We start from the raw sequence: 26,247 nt of genomic DNA on the forward strand, positions 1-26,247 counted from the left end.
TATAGGCCTATTTCTATTTTGCCCTGTTTATCAAAAGTGTTGGAAAACTTGTCAATAATCAACCGACTGGCTTTCTTGATGTCTATAGTATTCTCTCTGGTATGCAGTCTGCTTTCTGCTCAGGTTGTGGATGTGTCACTGCTACTTTAAAGGTCTTCAATGATGTCACCATTGCCCTTGATTCTTAGCACTGTTGTGTTGCTTTTTTTATTGACTTGGCCAAAGCTTTTGATATGGTAGACCGTTCCATTCTTGTGGGCCGGCTAAGGAGTATTGGTGTCTCTGAAGGGTCATTGACCTGATTTGCTAACTACCTCAGAGTGCAGTGTATAAAGTCAGAAAATCTGCTTTCTCAGCCACTGCCTGTCACCTAGGGAGTACACCAAGGCTCGATCCTAGGCCTCACGCTCTTCTCAATTTACATCAACAACATAGCTCAGGAAGCTCTCTCGTCCATTTATATGCAGATGATGGCGTTATACTCAGCTGGCCTCTCCTCGGATTTTGTGTTAAATGCTCAACAACAAAGCTTTCTTAGTGTCCAACAAGCTTTCTCTACCCTTAACCTTGTTCTGAACACCTCTAAAACAAAGGTCATGTGGATTGGTAAGAAGAATGCCCCCCTCCCCACAGGTGTGATTACTACCTCTGAGGGTTTAGAGCTTGAGGTAGTCACTTCATACAAGTACTTGGGAGTATGGCTAGACGGTACACTGTCCTTCTCTCAGCACATATCAAAGCTGCAGGCAAAAGTTACATCTAAACTTGGTTTCCTCTATTGTAATTTCTCCTTTTTCATCCCAGCTGCCAAACTTACCTTGATTAAGATGACCATCCTACCCATGCTAGATTACGGAGACGTAATTTATAGATTGGCAGGTAAGGGTGTTCTCGAGCGGCTAGATGTTCTTTACCCTTCGGCCATCAGATTTGCCACCAATGCTCCTTATAGGACACATCATTGCACTCTATACTCCTCTGTAAACTGGTCATCTCTGTATACCTGTCACAAGACCCATTGGTTGATGCTTATTTATAAAACCCTTTAGGCCTCACTCCCCCCTATCTGAGATATCTACTGCAGCCCTCATCCTCCACATACAACACCCGTTCTGCCAGTCACATTCTGTTAACTTCTCTGGGATATGTGGGACGGTAGCGTCCCACCTAACCAACAGCCAGTGAAATTGTAGGGCGCCAAATTCAAAACAGAAATCCCATAATTTAAATTCCTCAAACATACAAGTTTTATACATCATTTTAAAGATAAACTTCTCGTTAATCCAGCCACAGTGGCTGATTTCAAAAAGGATTTACGGTGAAAGCACACCTTCCGATTATGTTAGGTCAGTACATAGCCACAGAAAAACAGCCATTTTTCCATCCAAAGAGAGGAGTAACAAAAAGCAGAAATAGAGATAAAATGAACCACTAACCTTTGATGATCTATATCAGATGACACTCATAGGACTTCATGTTACACAATACATGTATGTTTTGTTCGGTAGAGTTCATATTTATATCCAAAAATCTGAGTTTAGGCGGGACGCTACTGTCTCACTTGGCCAAAAGCCAGAGAAAATGCAGCGCGCCAAATTTCAAATAAATTACTATAAAAATCAAACTTTCATTAAATCACACATGAAAGATACCAAATTAAAGCTACACTGGTTGTGAATCCAGCCAACATGTCAGAATTCAAATAGGCTTTTCGGCGAAAGCAAACAATGCTATTATCTGAGGATAGCAATAGAGTAAACAAAGAGAGAGAAGCTTATTTCAACCCTGCAGGCGCGACACAAAACGCAGAAATAAAAAATATAATTCATGCTTTACCTTTTGATGAGCTTCTGTTGTTGGCACTCCAATATGTCCCATAAACATCACAAATGGTCCTTTTGTTCGATTAATTCCGTCAATATATATCCAAAATGTCAATTTATTTGGCGCGTTTAATCCAGACTAACACTGGTTCCAACTTGCTCAACGTGGCTACAAAATATCTCAAAGGTTACCTGTAAACTTTGCCAAAACATTTCAAACTACTTTTGTAATACAACTTTAGATATTTTTTTATGTAAATAATCGATAAAATTGAAGACGGGATGATCTGTGTTCAATACAGGATTAAAAGAAACTGTAGCTTGCTTTCTGGTCACGCGCCTCTAACAAACAGGACACTCCAAGTGACACTTGTTCAAGATGGCCGTACTTCTTCATTACACAAAGGAAAAAACAACCAATTTCTAAAGACTGTTAACATCCAGTGGAAGCGGTAGGAACTGCAAGAAGGTCCCTTAAAAATCCGGATTCCCAATGAAAACCCATTGAAGAGTGACCTCAAAAAAATAATAATTCTGAATGGTTTGTCCTCTGGGTTTCACCTGCTAAATAAGTTCTGTTATACTCAGACATGATTCAAACGATTTTAGAAACTTCAGACTGTTTTCTATCCAAATCTACTAACAATATGCATATCTTAGCTGGCAGTTGAATTTGGGTACGCTTTTCATCCAAACGTGAAAACGCTGCCCCCTATCTTAGAGAAGTTAACTGACTTGCCTAGTTAAATATAGGATAAATAAATGTGTAAAAAAAATCGGCGAAATCGGTGTCCAAAAATACAGATTATCGATTGTTATGAAAACTTGAAATCGGTCCTAATTAATCGTCCATTCCGATTTAATCGGTCGACCTCTAGTTTGGAGGCTACTATGGTGTTGAATGCTGAGCTATACTCAATTAACAGCATTCTTACATAGGTATTCCCCTTGTCCAAATGGGTTAGGGCAGTGTGGTTGTGATTGCGTTGTCTGTGGACCTATTGGGATGTTAGGCAAATTGGAGTGGGTCTGGAGTGTCGGGTAAGGTGGAGGTGATATGGTCCTTGACTAGTCTCTCAAAGCACTTCATGATGATGGAAGTGAGTGCTACGGGGCGATAGTCGTTTAGCTCAGTTACCTTAGCTTTCTTGGGAACAGGAACAATGGTGGCCCTCTTGAAGCATGTGGGAACAGCAGACTGGGATAGGGATTGATTGAATATGTCTAAACACACCAGCCAGCTGGTCTGCGCATGCTCTGAGGATGTGGCTAGGGATGCCGTCTGGGCAGCATTGCGAGGGTTAACACGTTTTAAATGTTTTACTCACGTTGGCTGTGGTGGAGAGCCCGCAGGTTTTGGTAGAGGGCCGTGTCGGTGGCACTGTATTGTCCTCAAAGCGAGCAAAGAAGCTCTTTAGTTTGTCTGGGAGCAAGACATTGTGGTCTTGCTCCTACTCCTACCTTGTCACAACACAGCGGATTGGCTCAAATGCATGAAGAAGGAAAGAAATTCCACAAATTAACTTTTAACGAGGCACACCTGTTAATTGAAATGCATTCCAGGTGACAACCGCATGAAGCTTGTTGAGAGAATGCCAAGAGTGACGCTGTCATCAAGGCAAAGGGTGGCTACTTTGAAGAACCTCAAATATATTTTGATATAACACTTTTTTTTGGTTACAACATGAGTTCATGTGTTATTTCATAGTTTTGATGTCTATACTGTACATAGTTTTGATGTCTACAATGTAGAATATAGTACATTCCTAAAAACCCTTCAATGAGTAGTTGTGTCCAAACCTTTGACTGGTACTGTATATAAGTGCTTTCGGAAAGTATTCAGACCCCTTGACTTTTTCAACATTTTGTTAGTTTACTTTTTTTTTTTTTATATATACATTTGCTAAAATATCAATGTTTTCGCTTTGTCATTATGGGATAATTATATGTAGATACCTATGGATTTTTTTTTAAATTTTATCGATTTTAGAATAAAGTCTGTTACGTAACAAAATGTGGAAAAAGTCAAGGGGTCTGAATACTTTCCGAAGGCAGTGTGTGTGTCTTTTTCCCCCCTATGTCCCTGGTGTATAACATTAGACCCAATTAATTTTGGTAGCTCTCGTGGTCGACCCCAAAACAAATTGTTTTGCCACACGATTCATGGTTGACCCTATACAGTCAATGGGTGAATCGGCTGCTGTCTTTAACTGAAAAGGAAATCTATAAAAAGTAAATAAACTAAGTATAATGTAAAACAACATTCTATTGCTTTAATGATTAATGTTTCCATCTGACTCCATTCCTCACTTAAACCTCATGTAAAGTGATGTGCTCTAAAATGCATGTCTTGTTTGTCTCTTTACAAGCAGACTCTCTCTCTACTCTCAGCTCATCATATGGACTGTCCCCACCTTCCCCCACCGTTTGCCAAATAAATCTGAAGGTTGGAACCCTGAGCCTGAGCTGACAAAAAAAATATTTTTGATTCTTCAAAGTAGCCACCCGTTGCCTTGATGACAGCTTTGCACTTGCACACTCTTGGCATTCTCTCAACCAGCATCACCTGGAATGCTTTTCCAACAGTCTTGAAGGAGTTCCCACAAATGCTGATCACTGCTTTTTATTTTTTTTAAATGAGAAACACTTGAATGGACACCTACTCAATCTTTTGACTGGTACCGTACATGTAAGGGATAAACACTGATGCTTCGTACATTATCTGGAAATAATGATGACTTGGTACTGCCCGAATGTATATACGGAATGGAGACATTTATCCTGCTTAAGCCACGATTGCCAAAGAAAGAAAACAAGCACACATTTACTGTTAATCTTAATTAAAACGTGATTGTTAACATTATTGATAAGTTAATTCGTGATTATATTTAATCCACCTGAACTTGGTTGTTAGGTTGCTAGAGAAGTTAGGTGGTTGAGAAGTGGACTTGTTATTCATTGTATTTGTTTGTTTGATTGCTATGCAAGCTGGCAATGTTCTTATCGCTTGCTTGCTTGCTTGCTTGCTTGCTAGCAGTCGCGTCAACTCTGCAGATGGAATAACATTGAAGTAGTTGCATTTGCGTTTTTATAAGCTGCTTTCTTGTGAAATGTATTTGGATGCATCCATGCTACATCCATACATAGTGCCTGTTGATGGATGACACCCACACAAAGTACATTTCATCAATTTTAAAAATAAGTTTGTGACTGAATGTATTTTTTGTTTGCCTTTCATAGTTCGGTTGATAGCTTCTATTACTACAGTACCTCCATTAAATATAAAATTACTACCTACATTTTAATATTTTTTTAGTAGTCGTGGGGGAGGGGGTAGAATTGCATGAATTTTGGCCATTGCTGGGCTGATTCTCACTTGTGCTACCTTGTTTACAGAGGGAGGGAACTGATCCTAGATCAGCACTCCTCTGAGATGCTTTCTGAATAGTAAAGTAAAAATAACTGTTTTGTCTTACCCGTGTGTATGGTCTGATATACCACGGCTCGCAGCCAATCAGCATTCGGGGCTCGAACCACCCAGTTTATAAGTAGCTTTATACACTCTCAGTAATGCCTCTTGCATATCACCCAGATCTTTGATCTGTCTATTTTCCTCTTCTAAATCTTGTCTGTTTTAACTCCCAGTAAAAAAAATGTAGTCTCTGGCCCCGATATCGTTTTTTTTGTCACACAGCTTGCCCTGTCGGCTAGTGAGCTGGTTGTAGTTTACTCAGTAGAGAATGTTTTGGGGCCTTGATATTTTTTATATTTCTCTTTTTCCTACACATCCTCAACTTCCGGTAATGCTGTAGAATAGAATTCAGATCTGTATTTTCTGTTGAAGTGGAGTTTGATCAATGATCACACTTTGCATTTGTACTAGCCTAGACCTAATTGAAATGACACATGTCCGTTTGCAGTTATCCCCCACTACATTGTGAATCCTGATCTCTCCAACCAGTTCAGTGTGATGGTTTATAAACAGATATCATCTGGGCTGCTGTCCATGGTTTCATCTAATCCCAACCCTGTGATTTTAAGATCGATTAGGGCTAAACATTTCATTATTAACTGTAAAGAAATATACATTGGTTGATTTATTAGGCCTTATGTGGTATACCTGCTAAGTATTCGTGTAGCCTATGGTGGTTGTTAGGGTCAGTATTACATTTTTTTGTTAAACACATTCCTACCCTGTGTTCCTGTGTTAGGATGAGGATTTCTCTGGATTTGGGACGGAATACCGGCCTACACTCTCAGCACGCAATATCTCTACAAGTAAGTAGGCTAATGAGGAACAGTAATGTGAGATCATCTGTGCTCAGGAATTATCACATTTCCTAGCAGAAATATGCAGTAGCCTTCATATTTGCTATGTATTGCTTTGGTAGCATACCTGATAATATGCATGATCAAGTTATTGTCTGACATTAGTCTATTCCTATCAACACATGTTTCCCTCTCTCGTTTCTAGACTGTCCTTTCCAAACATCATTATTGAAGCCAAAAAAGCCTCCCCTAGCTCCAGAACCTACAGCAAAGCTTAAGAAAAGTGGAGGCAAGGTCTCTGAAGAAGAGGTTGGAGAGGGTCGGGAAGAAAATGCTGTGAAACCCAAAATAATTACCAAACTGGCAGCCCAAAAGAAATCCATCAGTTCGGGGGTTAAGTCTACAGGAAAGCAGGCTATTGGGACAAAGGCCTCAAAAAGCAAGGGCAGTGCAAAATCAGATGGCTCTGACTTGAAAATGGGATGGAAAGCGGTGGAATCGTCTTCAACAGACAGAAAGGGGAACAGGCAGGAACAAACAACTAAGGGAGGCTCAGGGTCCAGCACAGCCCGACCACAAACCAGCAGAAACAAGCAGGGTAAACTGGTGTGGACCCTGACAGTGGTCAAGGGCAAAGGGAAGACTTCCAAGGTCAAAAAGGCTGGGGAGATAACAACAGACAAAGTTAAGCCACAGAGGTCTGGGAAGAGAAGAAAAGGATCCCAGCAAGGGGTTAAGGTTGAAGCTCAGTCTAGAAATGGACAGAAGACCACGAATCCCCACATCGCCTCTCAAGGAGTAGCACTGTCTCCTAAACCTGTGAATAAGCAGCAGAGGAAGAGGGTGTCCAGGGGAACTGGGGATTCCACTGAGGTTGGAGCTGAGCTGGGTCAGGAGCCATCAATACCCCTGGAAAGAAAGAAACCAGCACCATATACGCGTAAGTCCATATTTGGCTTCAGGAGGAAGCCCAGTAATGTGCACAAGCTTAGTCTGCCAGATTCTGTCGTGAAACGCTTCCGTCGTAAGGTTGTCTTCGACACCTACGTGCCAGAGTCGCTTCCAACCCCAGTGAAGCAGGTGGGACAGGAGGCGCAGTGGGAGAGAACCGGGACAGAGGGCAAACCTCTCCTGTCCCCTGGAGAGATCCAGCAAGGAGGCAGAAGTAACATCTCCTTGCCTGTGGTGAGCGCCAGGTCTTCACGTGTCATCAAGGCACCCAAGAGGTTCCTCCATGACGAGATCATATCCTTGCCGAGGGGCTCCCCGAAAAAAAAGTGCCAATACAAGGTGGAGGAGGATGCCATGAGCTTATCCTTTTATGATTCAGACAATGATGACATGGACAACTCGTCTCGAACTCAAGGTCAAAATGAGTTCAAACCTGAAGTTGACGGCTCAACTGGTAAAAAAACACATAAGACCAGCCTTTCCTCAAGCCCAGGCTCATCCCACCTCGAGGTCTACGAGAGACTCAAGAAGCTGACTCTCAGCCTGGCCCAGAAGAAGAAGAAAGGCCTTAGTGCTGCTGATCGTGAAACCACAGAAGAAGCCCAGGACTACCTAAGTTTGACCTCGCCGGTTAGGAAGAGGGGGAGGACCGATCTGAAGATGGAGGACCTCAACTCTCCTGGGGTTGTGAGGAAACTGGCGGTGATAGTCAGTGACGCTGCATCTCAAGCTGCTTCATCTGAGACTCTGGAGGAGGCAGCAAATGACACAAAAAATGTCCAAGGTAAGGCCCTAACTGTGCTCAGTTAAATGTATTAGTTCCTAAAGATCCATTAAGCAAACATCTATTTTCTTATTCCAGAAAATGATTTGGACTGTGATTTAAAGTAGAATTCTTAGATGTTGACATGCAAATACAGTTCATTCGGAAAAAATTCAGACCCCTTCACCTTTTCCACATTTTGTTACTTTACAGTATTATTCTAAAATTGATTAAATAAAAAAAATCCTCATCAATCTACACGGAATACCCCATAATGACCAAGTGAAAACAGTTTTTTTAAAGCAAATTTTATAAAATGTAGGTACCATATTTAAAAAACAGGTAGCATATTTACGTAAGTATTCAGACAACGCAGGACTGTCTTCGGGACAAGTCTCAATGTCCTTGAGTGGGCCAGCCAGAGCCCGGTCTTGATCCCCATCTAACATATCTGGAGAGACCTGAAAATAGCGGTGCAGTGACGCTCCCCATCCAACCTGACAGAGCTTGAGAGGATCTGCAAAGAAGAATGGGAGAAACTCCCCAGATACAGGTGTTCCAAGCTTGTAGCGTCATACCCTAAAAGACTCGAGGCTGCAATCGCTACCAAAGGTCCTTCAACAAAGTACAAAGTAAAGGGTCTGATTACTTATGTAAATGGTATATTTCAGTTTTGCAAACATTTAAAAAAAAAACTTTGCTTTGTCGTTATGAGGTATTGTGTGTAGATTGATGAGGGGGAAAAACAATTTAATCCATTGTAGAATAAGGCTCTAATGTAAAAATGTGGAAAAAGTCAAGGGGACTGAATTCTACATATTCCCATAGGATGGAGCTGTATAGCTTGCAGTGTAGCTTGTCAGAGGGCTCTGATAAAAAGTAGTGCACAATATAGGGAATAAGTTGCCATTTGCAGGTTTGATGTCAGCCTTTGCAAATTAGTCACTTGCCTGATTCTTCTCCCCAGGGGTGGAGGCTGCTGCTGATGGGGATTACGAAGGAGAAAGCCAGGCTGATGATGGGGTGGTGGTGGAACCGGAGGGCACCAGCCATCGGAGCAACCTCACCAGCATCAACAAGAGGATGTTCCATCTGCTGAAGAAGGCCAAGGTCCAACTCATTAAGATCGACCAGCTGAAGAGAGCTAGGCTGCAGCTTGTGAAGATCGACCAAGAAAAACCAATAAAGTCATCACAGGTGAGAATCTGTGACTTTGATTTAGCCTGTCTGTGTCGCAAATGGCACCCTATTCCCTAAATTGTGCCCTATGGGCTCTGGTCAAAAGTAGTGCACAACTTAGGGTGTCGTTCCAGATGCAGCCATTGATTCACCCTGAATAAGCAGGGTTGTTGCCATAGGAACTGTAATCTGGGCCCTAACCAATTACAAAGTCAATAGGCATTCAATGGAAAACCACTCACATAAAAAAGAAATCACACTTCCTGGATGGATTTCTTCTGTTTTTGCCCTCCATATCAGTTCTGTTATACTCGCAGACATTATTTGAACAGTTTTAGAAACTTCAGAGTGTTTTCTATCCAATTCTACCAAGTATATGCATATCCTACCTTCTGGGCCTGAGTAACAGGCAGTTTACTTTGGGCACGTCATTCATCTGAATTTCTGAATACTGCACCCTGTCACTAAAAAGTTAAACATCTCCAATCCAAAATTAAATATAGAATCGGTTTCCTATTTCGCAACAAAGCATCCTTCACTCATGCTGCCAAACATACCCTCGTAAAACTGACCATCCTACCGATCCTCAATTTTGGCGATGTCATTTACAAAATAGCCTCCAACACTCTACTCAGCTCTCGTTGGCTGGCCCTCGCTTCATACTCGTCGCCAAACCCGCTGGCTCCAGGTCATCTACAAGTCTCTGCTAGGTAAAGCCCCGCCTTATCTCATCTCACTGGTCACCATAGCAGCACCCACCCGTAGCACGCGCTCCAGCAGGTATATCTCACTGGTCACCCCCAAAGCCAATTCTTCCTTTGGCTGCCTTTCCTTCCAGTTCTCTGCTGCCAATGACTGGAATGAATTGCAAAAATCTCTGAAGCTGGAGACTCAGATCTCCCTCGATAGCTTTAAGCACCAGCTGTCAGAGCAGCTTACAGATCACTGCACTTGTACATAGTCCATCCAACTACCTCATCCCCATACTGTATTTATTTATTTTTCCTTCTCCTTTGCACCCCAGTATCTCTACTTGCACATTCATCTTCTGCACGTCTACCATTCCAGTGTTTCATTGCTATATTGTAATTACTTCGCCACCACGGCCTATTTATTGCCTTAACTCCCTTATCCTACCTCATTTTGCACACACTGTATATAGACTTTTGCTACTGTATTATTGACTGTATGTTTGTTTATTCCATGTGTAAATGAGAACTTGTTCTCAACTAGTCTACCTGGTTAAATAAAGGTGAAATAAATAAATAACTAACACAACTCTGCATTCAGGATAAAAAGTGAATGTCTTTGCCAAATGTTTTTGCAGTTCAGTGCCTTATTGCAAATAGGATGCATGTTTTAGGAAATGTACTTAGTCTCTACATGCTTCCTCCTTTTCACGCTGTCATTTAGGTTAGTATTGTGGAGTACCTACAATGTTAATTCATCCTCTATTTTCTCCGATCACAGACATGAAACTATAACTGTTTTGGTCACTATTGGCCTCATGGTGAAATCCCTGAGCGGTCTCCATTCTGTCCACCAACTGAGTTAGGGAAGGACGCTTTTATCTTTGTAGTGACTGGATGTATTGATTACACCAGCCAAAATGTAATTAATAACTTCACCATGCTCAAAGGAATATTCAATGTCAGATTTGTATTTTGTTTTTACCCATCTACCAATAGATGGCCTTGCTTTAAAAAAATATTATTAACCCATCCCTCTTCAGAGGACAAAAGTAGTTTTGTTTTTACTGTTTTTTAGTTATATAAACTCAGCAAAAAAAAGAAACGTCCTCTCACTGTCAACTGTGTTTATTTTCAGCAAACTTAACATGTGTAAATATTTGTATGAACATAACAAGCTTCATCAACTGAGAGACATAAACTGAACAAGTTTCACAGATGTGACTAACAGAAATTGAATAATGTGTCCCTGAACAAAGGGGGAGGCGGTGTGGTCAAAATCAAAAGTAAGTCAGTATCTGGTGTGGCCACCAGCTGCATTAAGTACTGCAGTGCATCTCTTCTTCATGGACTGCACCAGATTTGCCAGTTCTTGCTGTGAGATGTTACCCCACTCTTCCACCAAGGTCCGGGAACTTGCAGGTACATTTCTGTACAGCTCTTCGCTGGCTGTGGCAGAACACTGACATTCCTGTCTTGCAGGAAATCACGCACAGAACAAGCAGTATGGCTGGTGGCATTGTCATGCTATAGGGTCATGTCAGGATGAGCCTGCAGGAAGGGTACCACATGAGGTACCACATGAGGGAGGAGGATGTCTTCCCTGTAACGCACAGCATTGAGATTGCCTGCAATGACAACAAGCTCAGTTCGATGATGCTGTGACACACCCGCTCCAGAGTACAGGACTCGGTGAAACGCTCATTCCTTTGACGATAAACGCGAATCCAAACATCATCCCCGGTGAGACAAAACCGCGGCTCGTCAGTGAAGAGCACTTTTTGCCAGTCCTGTCTGGTCCATCTACAGTGGGTTTGTGCCCATAGGCGACGTCTGGTGAGGACCTGCCTTTACAACAGGCCTTACAAGCCCTCAGTCCAGCCTCTCTCAACCTATTGCCGACAGTCTGAACACTGATGGAGGGATTGTGCATCCCTGGTGTAACTTGGGCAGTTGTTGTTGCCATCCTGTACCTGTCTCGCTGGTGTGATGTTTGGATGTACCGATCCTTACACGTGGTCTGACACTGCGAGGACGATCAGCTGTCCGTCCTGTCTCCCTCTAGCGCTGTCTAAGGCATGTCACAGTACGGACATGGCAATTTATTGCCCTGGCCACATCTGCAGTCCTCATGCCTCCTTGCAGCATGCCTAAGGCACGTTCACGCAGATGAGCATGGACTCTGGGCATCTTTCTTTTGCTGTTTTTCAGAGTCAGTAGAAAGGCCTCTTTTTATTTGCCTACCATCTGTAAGCTGTTAGTGTCTAAACGACCGTTCCACAGGTGCATGTTCAATAATTGTTTATGGTTCATTGAGGGGGTTCCATGTAGTGAACCACCCCCCCCCCCCCCCAATGTCGTAGTCTTAAAATCAAAATGCTCCCTGGTATGATGTTCTTAAAACAATTCCATATAGCTTAGCAGTACCCCCCTCCTCCCCCGGAGTGAGTCCATGCAACTTATTATGTGACTTGTTAAGCACATTTTTACTGTTGAACTTATTTAGGTTTGCCAAAACAAAGAGGTTGAATACTTATTGATTGAAGACATTAAAGACCCCCCCCCCCCCTCAAAAAACATTAAAAATAATAACTACACTTTGACATTATAGGTTTGTGTGTGTGTAGGCCAGTGACAAATCTAATTGTAATCAATACAAAATCCAGCCTGTAACAACAAAGTGGAAAAAGTCAAGGGGTGTGAACTTTCTGAAGGCACTGTAGAATCATGAGAATCGCTGCTGCTACTCTCTGTTTATCCTATATGCCAAGTCACTTTAACTATACATTCATGTACATACTACCTCAATTGGGCCGACCAACCAGTGCTCCCGCACATTGGCTAACCGGGCTATCTGCACTGTGTCCTACCCACCAACCGCCAACCCCTCTTTTACGCTACTGCTACTCTCTGTTCATCATATTTGCATAGTCACTTTAACCATATCTGCATGTACATACTACCTCAATCAGCCTGACTAACCTGTCTATGTAGCCTCGCTACTGTATATAGCCTGTCTTTCTACTGTTGTTATATTTCTTTACCTACCTATTGTTCACCTAATACCTTTTTTGCACTATTGGTTAGAGCCTGTAAGTAAGCATTTCACTGTAAGGTCTACACCTGTTGTGTTCAGTGCACGTGACAAACTTTGATTTGCCATATCGTATCAGCACCTAAGTATCGTGAGCTTCCTGGGAATTCCCAGCCTAAGTTATTAGTCTGTTTTATTACTATGGCACTGAAAGGTCATAGTTTAATTGTTACACCCTTGTCTCTTTCAGCTCCTGTCTGGATCGGTAAAGCTTGGTCCCAGAGATTTAGGAGGGGGAAGGAGGAGGAGGAGGAGGAGGAGGAGGCTCGGCTCTGCTCAGGTGAGCCTGTGTTTCCTGACCGTGGCTGTGTTTTTTTTTCTAGCCGCCTGTGTCGCTCTCATTCTTTGTCTCTGTTTGATGCTTATGTATTGTTGATGTTTATAGTACAGTGTTTTATTTTTAATTGCATCCACATTTTACCAGGTAAGTTGACTGAACACATTCTCATTTACAGCAACGACCTGGGTAATAGTTACAGGGGAGATGAATGAGCCAATTGGACCCACACGACTTAAGTATAATGGCACCGGTGTGGATGGTTGCAGTTTTATTGTCTCTTAACCAACCGTGCTATTTTGTCAGTTTTTTCGCTTTGTTTAACTTATTTAGTACGTATTGTTGCTGCTACCGTCTCTTATGACCGAAATGAGCTTCTGGACATCAGAACAGCGATTGCTCACCTCGAATTGAACAAATCATTTTTCTTTAATGAGTCAGTTGGGAAGGATATATTCCAAACACCCGTGCAGCCCCTCATCCCTATCATTCGCTGGAGAAAGAAACAGAGATCTCGCGGGAAAGAGATCTGGGTGCCTTGTGAGGATCAGGCGACGAGTGGCTTATCTGCCTTTGCCATCTGTACTGTTAGCTTTCGTTCAATCTGGAAAATAAATGGGACGAACTGAAAGCACGTGTATCCTACCAACGGCACATTAAAAACTGTAATATCTTATGTTTCACAGTCTTGTGCTGAACGATGACATTAATAACTTACAGCTGGCAAGTTATACACTCTGCTGTTCTATCGGCAGGATAGAACAGCAGCCTCTGGTAAGACACGGGGCGGGGGCCTGTGCATATTTGTAAACAGCAGCTGTTGCACGATATCTAAGGAAGTCTCAAGTTTTTGCTCGCCTGAGGTAGTATCTCATGATAAGCTGTAGACCACACTATCTAGAGTTTATCTGTAATTTTTTGTAGCTGTCTACATACTACCATAGACCGATGCTGGCACTAAGACTGCACTCAATGAGCTGTATTCCGCCATAAGCAAACAGGAAAACGCAAATCGAGGCGGCGCTCCTAGTGACCGGAGACTTTAATGCAGGGAAACTTAAATCCGTTTTACCTCATTTCTATCAGCATGTTAAATGTGCAACCAGAAGGGAAAAACTTTAGACCACCTTTACTCCACACACAGAGATGCGTATAAAGCTCTCCCTCGCCCTCCATTTGGCAAATCTGACCATTAATTCTATCCTCCTGATTCCTGCTTACAAGCAAAAATGAAAGCAGCAAGCACCAGTGACTCAGGTCTATAAAAAAAGTGGTCAGATGAAGTAGATGCTAAACTACATGACTGTTTTGCTATCAGACTGGAATGTGTTGCGGGATTCTTCCAATGGCATTGAGCAGTACACCACATCAGTCACTGGCTTCATCAATAAGTGCATCGATGACGTCGTCCCCACTGACTGTTTGTACATACCCCAACCAGAAGCCATGGATTACAGGCAACATTCGCACTGAGCTAAAGGCTAGAGCTTCCGCTTTCAAGGAGCGGGACTCTAACCCGGAAGCTTATAAGAAATCCTGCTATGCCCTCCGATGACCCATCAAACAGGCAAAGCCTCAATACAGGACTAAGATCAAATTGTACTGCTCCGACGCACGTCGGATGTGGCAGGTCTTGCAAACTATTAGAATACAAAGGGAAGCACAACCGAGAGCTGCCCTGTGACACGAGCCTACCAGATGAGCTAAATAACTTCTATGCTGGCTTTGAGGCAAGTAACAATGAAACATGCATGAGAGCACACGGTTTCCCGAAAGAGCTGATGATCACGATCTCCGTGAGTAAGACCTTTAAACAGGTCAACATTCACAAGGCCGCAGGGCCAGACAGATTACCAGGGTCTGTACTCTGATCATGCACTGACCAACTGGCAAGTGTCTTCACTGACATGTTCAACCGCTCCCTGTCCGAGTCTGTAATACCAACATGTTTCAAGCAGACCACCATAGTCCCTGTGCCCAATAACACTAAGGTAACCTGCCTAAATGACTATCGACCCGTAGCACTCACGTCTGCCATGCCGTCTGCCATGAAATGCTTTGAAAGGCTGGTCATGGCTTAAATCAACACCGTTCTCCGAGAAACCCTAGACCCACTCCAGTTTGCATACTGCCCCAACAGATCCACAGATGATGCGATCTCTATTACACTCCACACTGCCCTTTCCCACCTGGACAAAAGGAACACCTATGCTATTCATTGACAACAGCTCAGCATTCAACACTATTTGTGCCCTCAAAGCTCTTCACTAAGCTAAGGACCCTGGGACTAAACACATCCCTCTGCAACTCAATCCTGGACTTCCTGACGGGCCGCCCCCAGGTGGTGAGGGTAGGCAACAACACATCCGCCACGCTAATCCTCAACACAAGGGCCCCTCGGGTGCATGCTCAGTCCCTTCCCGTACTCCCTGTTCATTAATGACTGCATGGACAGGCACGACTCCAACACCATTAAGTTTTCCAATGACACAGCAGTGGTAGGTCTGATCATCGACAACGATGAGACAGCCTATAGGGAGGTGGTCAGAGGCCTGACCGTGTGGTGCAAGGACCACAACCTTTCCCTCTGTGATGGAGACGATTGTGGACTGCAGGAAAAGGACCAAGCACACCCCTATTCTCATCGACGGGGCTGTAGTGGAGCAGGTTTAGAGCTTCATGGTCCTTGGCGTCCACATCACCAACAAAGTAACATGATCCAAGCACACCAAGACAGTCATGAAGAGGGCACGACAAAACCTATTCCCTCTCACGAGACTGAAAAGATTTGGTATGGGTCCTCAGATCCTCAAATGGTTTTAGAGCTGCACCATCAAGAGCATCCTGACGGGTTGCAATCACTGCCTGGTATGGCAACTACTCGGCATCCGACCGCAAGGCACTACAGAGGGTAGTGCGTACGGCCCAGTACATCACCAGTGCCAAGCTTCCTGCCATCCACAACTTTTATACCAAGTGGTGTCAGAGGAAGGCCCTAAAAATTGTCAGACTCCAGCCACCCTAGTCATAGACTTTTCTCTCTGCTACCGCACGGCAAGTGGTACCGGAGCGCCAAGTCTAGTTCCAAAAGGCTTCTAAACAGCTTCTACCCCCAAGCCATAAGACTCCTGAACATCTAATCAAATGGCTACCCAGACTATTTGCAATGAATTAGGCTTAGGCTATTTGTGCTGTGGCTGTGTTTAGGGTGGCATTTCTTTACGGTAGTTTAATTATAATATATGACAATGTTCCTGTTCCCATAGGACCAACTCCCTGGCGGCCCACGCATCAAGCACGTCTGTCGGGCAGCAGCGGTGGCGTTGGGGCAACCCCGTGCCATGGTGCCTGACGATATCCCCCGGCTTAGCGCTCTGCCCCTCCATGAGCGAGAGGGCATCACCACCTCACCAGCTGTAGAAGGTAACCTTTGTTTATGAAGCACGCTGATAAGAACGGTAGTTACCTCTTATGTTTTCTTGATTTTTTTTTTTAGCTTTGTCGATTTCAGGTATGTGACGTTAGCGCAGTGACCTATGTTTGCAAAGTCATTTAAGATAATTTTTTGGGATCTCGCTCTGTTTTTAGACATTGCGGATGACCCCTCTGACTGCACAGTCAGGCACAAGATGAGACAGAAGCACAAGTACAGCAAGCAGCGGAAGTTCAAGCGGAACTATAACGAGGTTGGTCCCGGGGGCCGCGCCACCCGCTGTAGGAACTGCCAGGGCTGCCTGCGTGAGGGTGACTGCAGCACCTGCCTCAACTGCCTAGACAAGCCCAAGTTTGGAGGGCCCAACACCAGACGCCAGTGCTGTGTGTAAGTGACTGTACCTAGAGTTGTGGCCGCTGCTCTCACTTTTCATCCGCTCATGGACACACACTCAGGCGCGCACACACGGTTTTTCATTTCTATAATCGGCTCTAGTTGTCTTGTGCACAAATTGAACACGGCACCTATTTTTAAATGGTGATGATAAATATGTCCCTGTGCCACCAGGTTAAAACGATGTGTTCGGATTGAGGCAAGGAAAGTAAAGCGCGGCATCAAGCCATTCACAGGTTTGTTGTGTTCTTATGTTCAATACGTCTGTAATATTTTGCATTTGTAATTTAGCAGACGCTCTTATGCAATTATTGCATTCTTCTTAAGATAGCTAGGTGAGACCACAACATATCACAATCGTATCAAGTACGTTTCCCCTCAAAGTATTTATCAGCAATGTCATGTGCTGGTAGGAAAATACATGCGCCTTTTTCTTGGGAGTGGGGCGTCGGGGGTGCCGTGAGTTATTTAAGGTACTTTTCAAGAGGTAGGGTTTCAGATGTTTTCAGAAGATGGGCAAGGGCCTTACTGTTCTGATTTTAGGGGGAAGCTTGTTCCTCCATTGGGGTGCCAGGACACAGAAGAGCTTTGACTGGGCTGAGCGGGAGCTGCACTCCCGTAGGGGTGGGAGGGCCAAGAGACCAGAGATGGCGGAACGGAGTGGTCGGGATGAGAGAGGTTAAGGAGGGGCATTTCCCCTTGCTGCTCCGTAGGCAAGCACCAGGGTCTTGAAGAGGGTGGATCATTTACTAATGAATAACGCCACTTGTTTGAATTTGCTGTTACTACCAAAAACATTGACACCGTTAACCGAAAGCCACACTAGAACACTGGCCTGCCTCATGGCCCAAATATTCAGCCAGTGTTTTTTTTTTAGCTTTAACAATGGGCTTCTCTTTGTCGTGCAGTCCTTTCGAGGCGGCGGCGCCAGACGTCAGCTAATGGCCTTCAGTTCAACAATGATGTGTCGGCGTGCTGGGGAGAGGCAGAGGAGATGTCGGCCCCTGCAACCCTTGGAGACTGCCTGAGGCTTTCCGCCAGGAAGCAGCCGAGGCGGAACGTGACGCCACGCTCCTACAGCAGCCTGCTGAAGTCTGACTCGGACGAGGACACAGGCGGCGAAGGCGTGGTCAATAGTCCTGTGAAGAATTCTGACGCTCCCAGCAGCCAAGGTAACGCCGTACACCGGGATAGGAGCCGTACTGTATGGATGAAAGTATAGGTCGATGCACATTCGGGCTTCTCCTTTTGAGTTGGACCACAACAAGATCCATTGAACTCCATCCTTGAAATGGAGTAATTTGACAGGTAGAGTTGAAGGATGTAAAGCCATTAGCCAAGCAGATCAGAAGATTAGTGGTGGATGTTGAAGTCCATAGTAATTGAGATTAAGGATTACAGTGATTGAGGATAGAAGTGCAGGTCATTTTTCTGAGTCGTTTTAGGGTATTGGTTTGAGTGGAGACTTTGTTATTCATTTTTATGCTTTAAAACCCCTTTGCTCTCTGACAGATGCTGCATCCTCTGACCTCCTAGCTTCTGAGGATGGCCCAGTGCCCAGTGAAGTTGTAAGGCGCCGCAGACCTGGTCCACCCAAAAGACTGCTGGGCCGATGCAGAGCCGACAAGGTAATGTCTCGTATAACTCTGTTCTCATGTTGGAAAATCTTACCCCTTTCACATTCATCCCTGATGCATGCATTACACCTTAAATTCCTGCTCCTCTGGAATCTTCCTTCATGTTTTTCTGGAACTTAATCGAATATTTTATAGTCCATAGATGCCGTGACTCTTTCCATGTTTCTCTTGACTGGCATGACCTATGATTTCTTTCTCGCTCTCTTTAACAACGTTTGACTACTGTTGGTGATTGGACCTCTTTCTTTTCCTCTGATTAGACTTGGCATGCCTTAACTCTGATCAGGCTTTTCTTAACCCTCTCTTAACTCTTCTCCGTCACTTCTCTTAACACTTTATTCTCAAAGCCAAAGGCAGTTTTGGTGGGTCTTCTTCTCCTTCTTTCCTCTGCCTTGGCCCGCCGCGTAGCATGTGACCGTGGTCGTGCTGTAATGCTGGTCCCCCACTCAATGGCTTAAGCAGTCCCCCCCCCCCCCCTTCACATGCACAGGGGAGCGTCTCAGAAGAGCACCGCCCAGGGCTGTTGGTTACAGAGGGCCACCTAACAAGGAGCCCCAGCGATTCCTGCCCTCCCAGGATCTCACTGCTGCGGTTACGGCGGCGCCTGCAGGTTCAGCTGCAGCGACTGCCCCCGTGTGTGGTGCAGTCGCTCATGCAGAGGGACGAGGAGTCGGATGACGAGTCTTCGCAGGAAGAGGAGATGACTGTTGTTAAAGAGGGAGAGCAACAACACAATCCCAGAATTGATCCCCACTATGTCCTTCATTCCCAGAATGCCGTGGAAAACACGTCAACTAACATCCTCACTGCGCTAACCAACAGACTCCCCCAAAGGGGCCACTTGAAGACCGGGACGCACAGGATCCGTGTGGACTTTAAGGTGTGTATCTCTCTCTCACACACTCACTCTTTCACTCCATCTCACTCCCATATAAACTTTCTTAAAAATGTGAAATTGTTTATTTTCTTATTAACTCATTGCCAACTGTCTTTCTCCTTTTCTTTGTCTGTCATATACTCTTAATGAATGACTGCAAAATCAAAGTTTATTTACTCACACTAACTTATTGTGTTTCTCTCCCAGGAGGACTGTGCCATCCAGAACGTGTGGTTGATGGGCGGTCTGAGTATCCTCACCTCTGTCCCCGTCACGCCTCAGCCTGTCTGTCTGCTCTGTGCCAGCAAAGGACACCATGAGGTAATCATGGAGAGGCATCCACAGATTATTCAGTGCCTGTGTTTGCAGTATTATCATTCGAATAATCACATTTCATTGTAGATAAGTATTACTCTGACCGTTTTGAGGGAAAGAAATGAACTAGGAAGCACACAGGAGACTCCATAGGTTTACTGAATAGCTACACTGGGTTGTATGTAAAACAGTAGGTTTAGTGCAATATGGTGTAATCCTGATTTTGAGAGTTGACTGCCTTCTGCCACCTTACCTCAGATGATCTACTGCCAGGTGTGCTGCGAACCCTTCCACAGCTTCTGCCTCTGGCCCGAAGAGCGCCCCCACGAGAAGAACAAGGAGAACTGGTGCTGCCGCCGCTGCAAGTTCTGCCACGTGTGCGGCCGTAAGAGCAAGAACAACAAGGTGTGTATGGTCAGCAGGATCTGAGGTTAAGTAGTCTAGTGTTTTGTTTTTTTTCACCCCCACTTTCACATTCTAAGTGTACTATTACTTCCTTTAGCCTGTGTTGCAGTGCAGGAGGTGTCAGAACTGCTACCACCCCTCCTGTCTGGGACCCACCTACCCAAAGCCCATCAACTGTAAGATGCCCTGGGTAAGTACCAGGAATTTAACATCTATTACTGTTTAGCTTCTCTTCTCCCCATTCTGATTTACGACTGTTTTTCACTGTAATGTGGGTCAATACCATACAATGCAAGTGTATTGTCCAGTTTGCATAAGTGCCTTGCTCAAGGGCACAACCATAGTGGATTCCAGTAATGATCTGAAACCAGCAATCCTCAGTTCTCAGACAGTTAATTTCCCATCTTTCTTCGCCCGGCCTGGGACAACCAGCGACCTTAAAGTTCTGGTCCATCTCTCTAACTTCTGGGCTACCTGCCCCCGTGTCCCAGGTGTGTATGACGTGTATCCGGTGTAAGAGCTGTGGAGTGACCCCAGGGAAGACCTGGGACATGGCCTGGAACCACGAGCAGGACCTATGTCCCGACTGCAGCACCCTCCACAGCAAAGGTAGGACCTCAGTGAGTCACACAGACACATCACAAGTCAACCAAGGCAAGGTATACACACTCCAGGAACAGGACAATTTTAAATCGAGAGGCCGCCTGGATCTTTAATTTAAGGACCCTTGGCCCCTCAGTCTCAACGTAGACTTTGAACTGAAGCCATTCTTGTGACTATTGTGTTTTTGCTCTCCATTGTAAATAATGTTTGTAGGCCTATGTAGCCAAATTGTATCTATGATCATATCGTATCCATTTATGCTTTTTATATGTTCTATTTAGATTTACAGATAATTTAATGAAATCAAGCGTGACTGTCGAAACGTTGGATAATAAATGATTGCATCTGAGCTCCTAGAGTGTGCTGGCGCTCTTTCTTTTTAAGAGTAAGGACCCACAACTGATTATGAATAGTATGTGTGTGGGTCTGTGTAATGTATTTACACACTGCGCTGTATGTGGATTCTTGTGTTCCCGTCAGTGTGTCACTGCCTGTTGAACGTGAGGGAGAGCATGTTAAAAAAAAAAAAAAAAAGCGTATTAGAAAGGGTGACCCGACCAAGGCTGGGTCTGAGGAACTATTTTGCGTAGCAGCCAGCTAGCTGCCTATTAAGCTATCAAGGTTTTCTTGAGGGCTTGAATGCAGCCCGTGATGCCGTTACCCATTGTGCCTGGGACTGCGGATTGTCCCGAGTTTGTGGCTGTCTTGATCCCCGCAGTTTGAAAACAAAACAATCTTCCCTGTGACCTCCCTTGTCTGGAGCTGCGAGGATAAACAGAGTATCCTAAGTGTTTTGTCCATTACTGGTGGATTCAACTAATAAAAGAATGGATGACCTGACCAGAGAGGTCCAGGACCTGAAGAATAGTTTGCAGTTCTCCCATGGTCAGCTCGATAGAAACAGGAGAATGGCAAGATGACAACAATCTAAGTCATTGAGAGAGGACATTAGTTCTGTGTGAATCCATAATAACAATGACGGAGAAATGACAATCAAGTGACAATCAAGGCTGAACAACATGGTTGAGGACGGAATAGCAGAATCTCCACATGAGACCTGGATGGAGTCTGAGAACAAGGTGAACGAAATGATCTCTGAGAAATTGAAGATGTATCAAATAAAAATGTATTTGTCACATACACGTGTTTATCAGATGTTATTTCGGGTTTCAGACATCACCGGCAACAACGTCGCCTATGGGCACAAATCCACCATAGCTGGACCAGACAAGACTGGTAAAAAGTGCTCTTCACTGACGAGTCGCGGTTTTGTCTCACCATGGATGATGTTTGGATTCACGTTTATCGTCGAAGGAATGAGCGTTACACCGAGTCCTGTACTCTGGAGCGGGATTGATTTGGAGGTGGAGGGTCCGTCATGGTCTGGGGCTGTGTGTCACAGCATCATCGAACTGAGCTTGTCATTGCAGGCAATCTCAATGATGTGCGTTACAGGGAAGACATCCTCCTCCCTCATGTGGTACCTTTCCTGCAGGCTCATCCTGACATGACCCTATAGCATGACAATGCCACCAGCCATACTGCTCATTCTGTGCGTGATTTCCTACAAGACATGAATGTCAGTGTTCTGCCACAGCCAGCGAAGAGCCCGGATCTCAATCCCATTGAGCACGTCTGGAGCTGTTGGATCGGGGGGTGGGGGCTAGGACCATTCCCCCCAGAAATGTCCAGAAACTTGCAGGTGGAAGATTGGGGCAACATCTCACGGCAAGAACTGGAAAATCTGGTGCAGTCCATGAGGAGATTCACTGCAGTACTTAACCTCTCTAGACGGGAGCGTCCCACCTCTTCAACAGCCAGTGAAACTGCAGGGCACCAAATTCAAAACAGAAATCTCATAATTAAAATTCCTGAAACATACATGTATTTTACACAATTTTAAAGATACACTTGTTGTAAATCCAGCCACAGTGTCCGATTTCAAAAAGGCTTTACGACGAAAGCAAACCAAACGATTGTTAGGTGAGTGCCTATTTACAGAATAACACAGCCATTTTTCCAGCCAAAGAGGATTCACAAAAAGCAGAAATATAGATAAAATGAATCACTAACCTTTGATGATCTTCATCAGATGACACTCCATAGGACTTCATGCTACACAATACATGTATGTTTTGTTTGGTAAAGTTCATATTTATATCCAAAAATCTGAGTTTTTACATTGGTGCCTTACGTTCAGAAGTTCCAAAACATCCTTTGATTTTGCAGAGAGCCACATCAATTTACAGGAATACTCATAATAAACATTGCTAAAAGACACAACTGTTATGCATGGAATTTTAGATGCACTTCTCCTTAATGCAACCGCTGTGTCAGATTTCAAAAAAGCTTTACGGAAAAAGCAAACCATGCAATAATCTGAGTCGGCGCTCAGAGCCCAATCAAGACACAAATATATCCGCCATATTATGCAGTCAACATAAGTCAGAAATAACATTCTAAACATTCACTTACCTTTGATCTTCATCAGAAGGCACTCCCAGGAATCCCAGTTCCACAATAAATGTTTGTTTTGTTCGATAATGTCCATTTATGTCCAAATTCCTCCTTGTTGTTCTAGCGTTCAGTACACTTTCCAAACTCGCGCAAGTCCAGCGGAAAGTACGGACGAAAAGTATTTTTTTTATATATTACAGTCTGTAAAAACATGACAAACGAAGTATTGAATCAATCTTTAGGATGTTTTTAACATTATTCAATAATGTTCCAACCGGCGTATTCCTTTAGTCTTTAGAATTGTGATTGAACAGAGCTCGCTCTCACATGAACGCACATGGTCAGCTCATGTTCAGGTCATGATAGACCTTACTCATTCCCCTCTCCTTCGGCCCCACTTCACAGTAGAAGCATCAGACAAGGTTCTAAAGACTGTTGACATCTAGTGGAAGCCTTAGGAAGTGCAACATTACCATATCCCACTGTATCTTCAATAGGAGCTGAGTTGAAAATCGACCAGCCTCAGATTTCCCACTTCCTGGTTGGATTTTTTCTCAGGTTTTTTGCCTGCCATATGAGTTCTGTTATACTCAGACATCATTCAAACAGTTTTAGAAACTTCAGTGTTTTCTATCCAAATCTACTAATAATATGCATATTCTAGCTTTTATGGCTTTGTAGCAGGCCGTTTACTCTCGGCATGCTTTTTTCATCCGGAATTGAAAATCCTGCCCCCTACCCCAAAGAACTTAACAAGAAATTTGGAGTGGTTGAAAAATTACTTTTAATGACTCTGACCTAAGTGCATGTAAACTTCCGACTTCAACTGTACATTCCTCCTACCATTAACCATTAACTTCTGGTGTAGAAACCAGGCCAAGGCACTCAATAGGGCTCCCGAGTGGCACAGCGGTCTAAGGCACTGCATCTCAGTGCAAGAGGTGTTCGACCCTTGTTCGATTCCAGGCTGTCACACATCCGGCCGTGATTGGCAGTTCTATAGGGCGGCGCACAATTGGCCCAGCGTCGTCCGGGTTTGGACAGAGTAGGCCGTCCTTGTAAATAAGAATTTGTTCTTAACTGACTTGCCTAGTTAAATAAAGGTTACAATTTCAATAGATTCCCTGATAATTAAGACTCAGACTCATCAATACTTATGTAAATGTACTTTTTCAGTTTTTTTTGTTATTTTTATACGTTTGCGAACATTTCTAAACTTTTTTACTTTGTCTTTTTTTAAATGTTGTTTTTAATACATTTTAGAATAAGGCTGTAATGTAACAATGTGGAAAAAGTAAAGTGGTCTTAATACTTTCCGAAAGCACTGTATAGGTTGATTTTATTTAAACTTTTTTTTCTTTTTCGTTAGGTCGAAAGACCAGATGACTCTGTCAACCCCCTACTGACATTTTTGAAATGTATTTAATCATTGATTACTTTAGGACATCTGATTTTGTTTCTTATTTGTTTTACAAGGGAACTTCTGCACCATCTGCTCCAAGTGTTACGAGGAGAAGGACCACAACAGCCAGATGATGGAGTGCTCCAGGTGTAGCCACTGGGTACATTCTAAATGTGAAGGACTCTCTGGTGAGTGACACTAATGTTTCAGCTTTAAAACTTTCTTTATCAAGGGGATGTACAACAGGGGTGGCCGACACTCATTAGTGTTACTGGGTATGCAGGCTTTTGCTCTCGCCCTATACAAACGCCTTATCCAGCTAATCAAGGTTCCAGGGAGCATCTCATTGGTAGAATCAGGTGTGTTGGATATAAGAGCTGGAACCAATTCCTGCAAGAGGGTAGTTCTCCAGGCGAAGGGGTGACCACCCCTGTTAGCAGTATGTGTAGGGGACGATGCCACCTCAAATATTTCACCTTATTTCACCTTTATTTAACTGGGCAAGTCAGTTAAAAACAAATTCTTATTTACAATGACGGCATGTGCTGGCCTAACCTGGACGACGCTGGGCCAATTGTTCAGGCGGGCCCTAACTTAAGGGATCAGAACAACTATCTCACTATAAACCCACTCCATTACATTGAAATTCTGCTTCTCTTCTGTCTCCCAGATGACCTGTATGAGATCATGTCCAGCCTGCCAGAGAGCGTAGTATATTCCTGTACACGCTGCAGCCAATCACAGCCCAGATTCTGGAAGGAGGCGCTGAAGGAAAGGCTGCGGGCGGGGCTAGAGAATGTGCTGACCAACCTCCTCTCTGACTCCTCCGCCCAGCACCTGATTACCTGCAGAGAGGTAATGTCTGCCGCCAGCACAGTAAAGACGTCAAGTAGTCACGAGTCAGATACTCGTAACATACTCTCTCACTTTCCTAACATGGCTTTTCTCTATATCCAAAATCAAGTATAAAAATATTTAACTTTTACATGTTTAGACTGTCTTGTGGATTGTATATCGCTGACCCTCTGACGGCGGTCTCCATTTTACGGTACTATGCTGTTCTTTTGTTTTCTGCAGTGTGAGGAATCCACGGAACTAAATGCTTTCAGGGACCAACAGCACCCCATCTGTGACCTACATGCCGTGGGTCAAAAATGTACAGGCGGCCAGTACACTTCACTGGTGAGAGACCCCAGTCCTTTATAAACATTTGAATTATGTCACATGAAAACTATATTAAGACCTAGAGGTTGGTAATTTTGCTTTCATGGCATCAATGTTCCACTGTGACTCACGTAGCTCTTTTCAGACCACAATCCGCTCACTTTATATACATTTTGGTCATTTAGCAGATGCTCTTATAGATGTTCTAATGGGAGGGAAGACTCCATACAGTAAATTTAATCTCACATATATTGTACAACAATACATCCGTCTCCTAAACTTGACACCTGTTTTTCCTGCTCTTGTCTACCAATCAGAAATCATTCCATGAGGATGTTGTCATGGTGATGAGGAAGTGGCTAAAGGAGGAGGAGTCTCTCCCTGAGGACCTGAGGCCCACCTGTTTGGCCAGGTCTCACTACCTGAAGGTTAGTAGAAAGACCTTTCCTCCATTAATGCTATAGACATTTGTTATGGGCCATACTGCGTCATATCTCTACATTATATAAATATTTG

The 26,247-nt window shown here is 44.0% G+C and overlaps 1 protein-coding gene across 3 annotated transcripts in view; it reads left to right on the top strand.

The window, feature by feature from the left end:
• The window catches only part of LOC129831444 (histone-lysine N-methyltransferase 2B-like), a 75,485-nt gene that overhangs the window by 7,399 nt on the left and 41,839 nt on the right, over positions 1–26,247 (top strand). For 2 of the 3 annotated variants that reach the window (XM_055894838.1, XM_055894839.1), the window contains 18 exons: positions 6,035–6,101; positions 6,298–7,827; positions 8,774–9,003; positions 12,959–13,048; positions 16,312–16,468; positions 16,634–16,865; positions 17,046–17,107; positions 17,780–18,043; positions 18,384–18,499; positions 18,999–19,388; positions 19,593–19,706; positions 19,959–20,105; positions 20,203–20,295; positions 20,597–20,714; positions 24,642–24,755; positions 25,238–25,422; positions 25,645–25,749; positions 26,049–26,159. In XM_055894838.1, the coding sequence (XP_055750813.1) occupies positions 6,035–6,101; positions 6,298–7,827; positions 8,774–9,003; positions 12,959–13,048; positions 16,312–16,468; positions 16,634–16,865; positions 17,046–17,107; positions 17,780–18,043; positions 18,384–18,499; positions 18,999–19,388; positions 19,593–19,706; positions 19,959–20,105; positions 20,203–20,295; positions 20,597–20,714; positions 24,642–24,755; positions 25,238–25,422; positions 25,645–25,749; positions 26,049–26,159 (4,125 nt within the window). The remainder of the gene's footprint in view (positions 1–6,034; positions 6,102–6,297; positions 7,828–8,773; positions 9,004–12,958; positions 13,049–16,311; positions 16,469–16,633; positions 16,866–17,045; positions 17,108–17,779; positions 18,044–18,383; positions 18,500–18,998; positions 19,389–19,592; positions 19,707–19,958; positions 20,106–20,202; positions 20,296–20,596; positions 20,715–24,641; positions 24,756–25,237; positions 25,423–25,644; positions 25,750–26,048; positions 26,160–26,247) is intronic. The other variant, XM_055894840.1, reaches the window with a different exon arrangement.

The sequence above is a fragment of the Salvelinus fontinalis genome, chromosome 32, assembly GCF_029448725.1.
Source record: "Salvelinus fontinalis isolate EN_2023a chromosome 32, ASM2944872v1, whole genome shotgun sequence".
In the NCBI taxonomy this organism is placed as follows: domain Eukaryota; kingdom Metazoa; phylum Chordata; class Actinopteri; order Salmoniformes; family Salmonidae; genus Salvelinus; species Salvelinus fontinalis.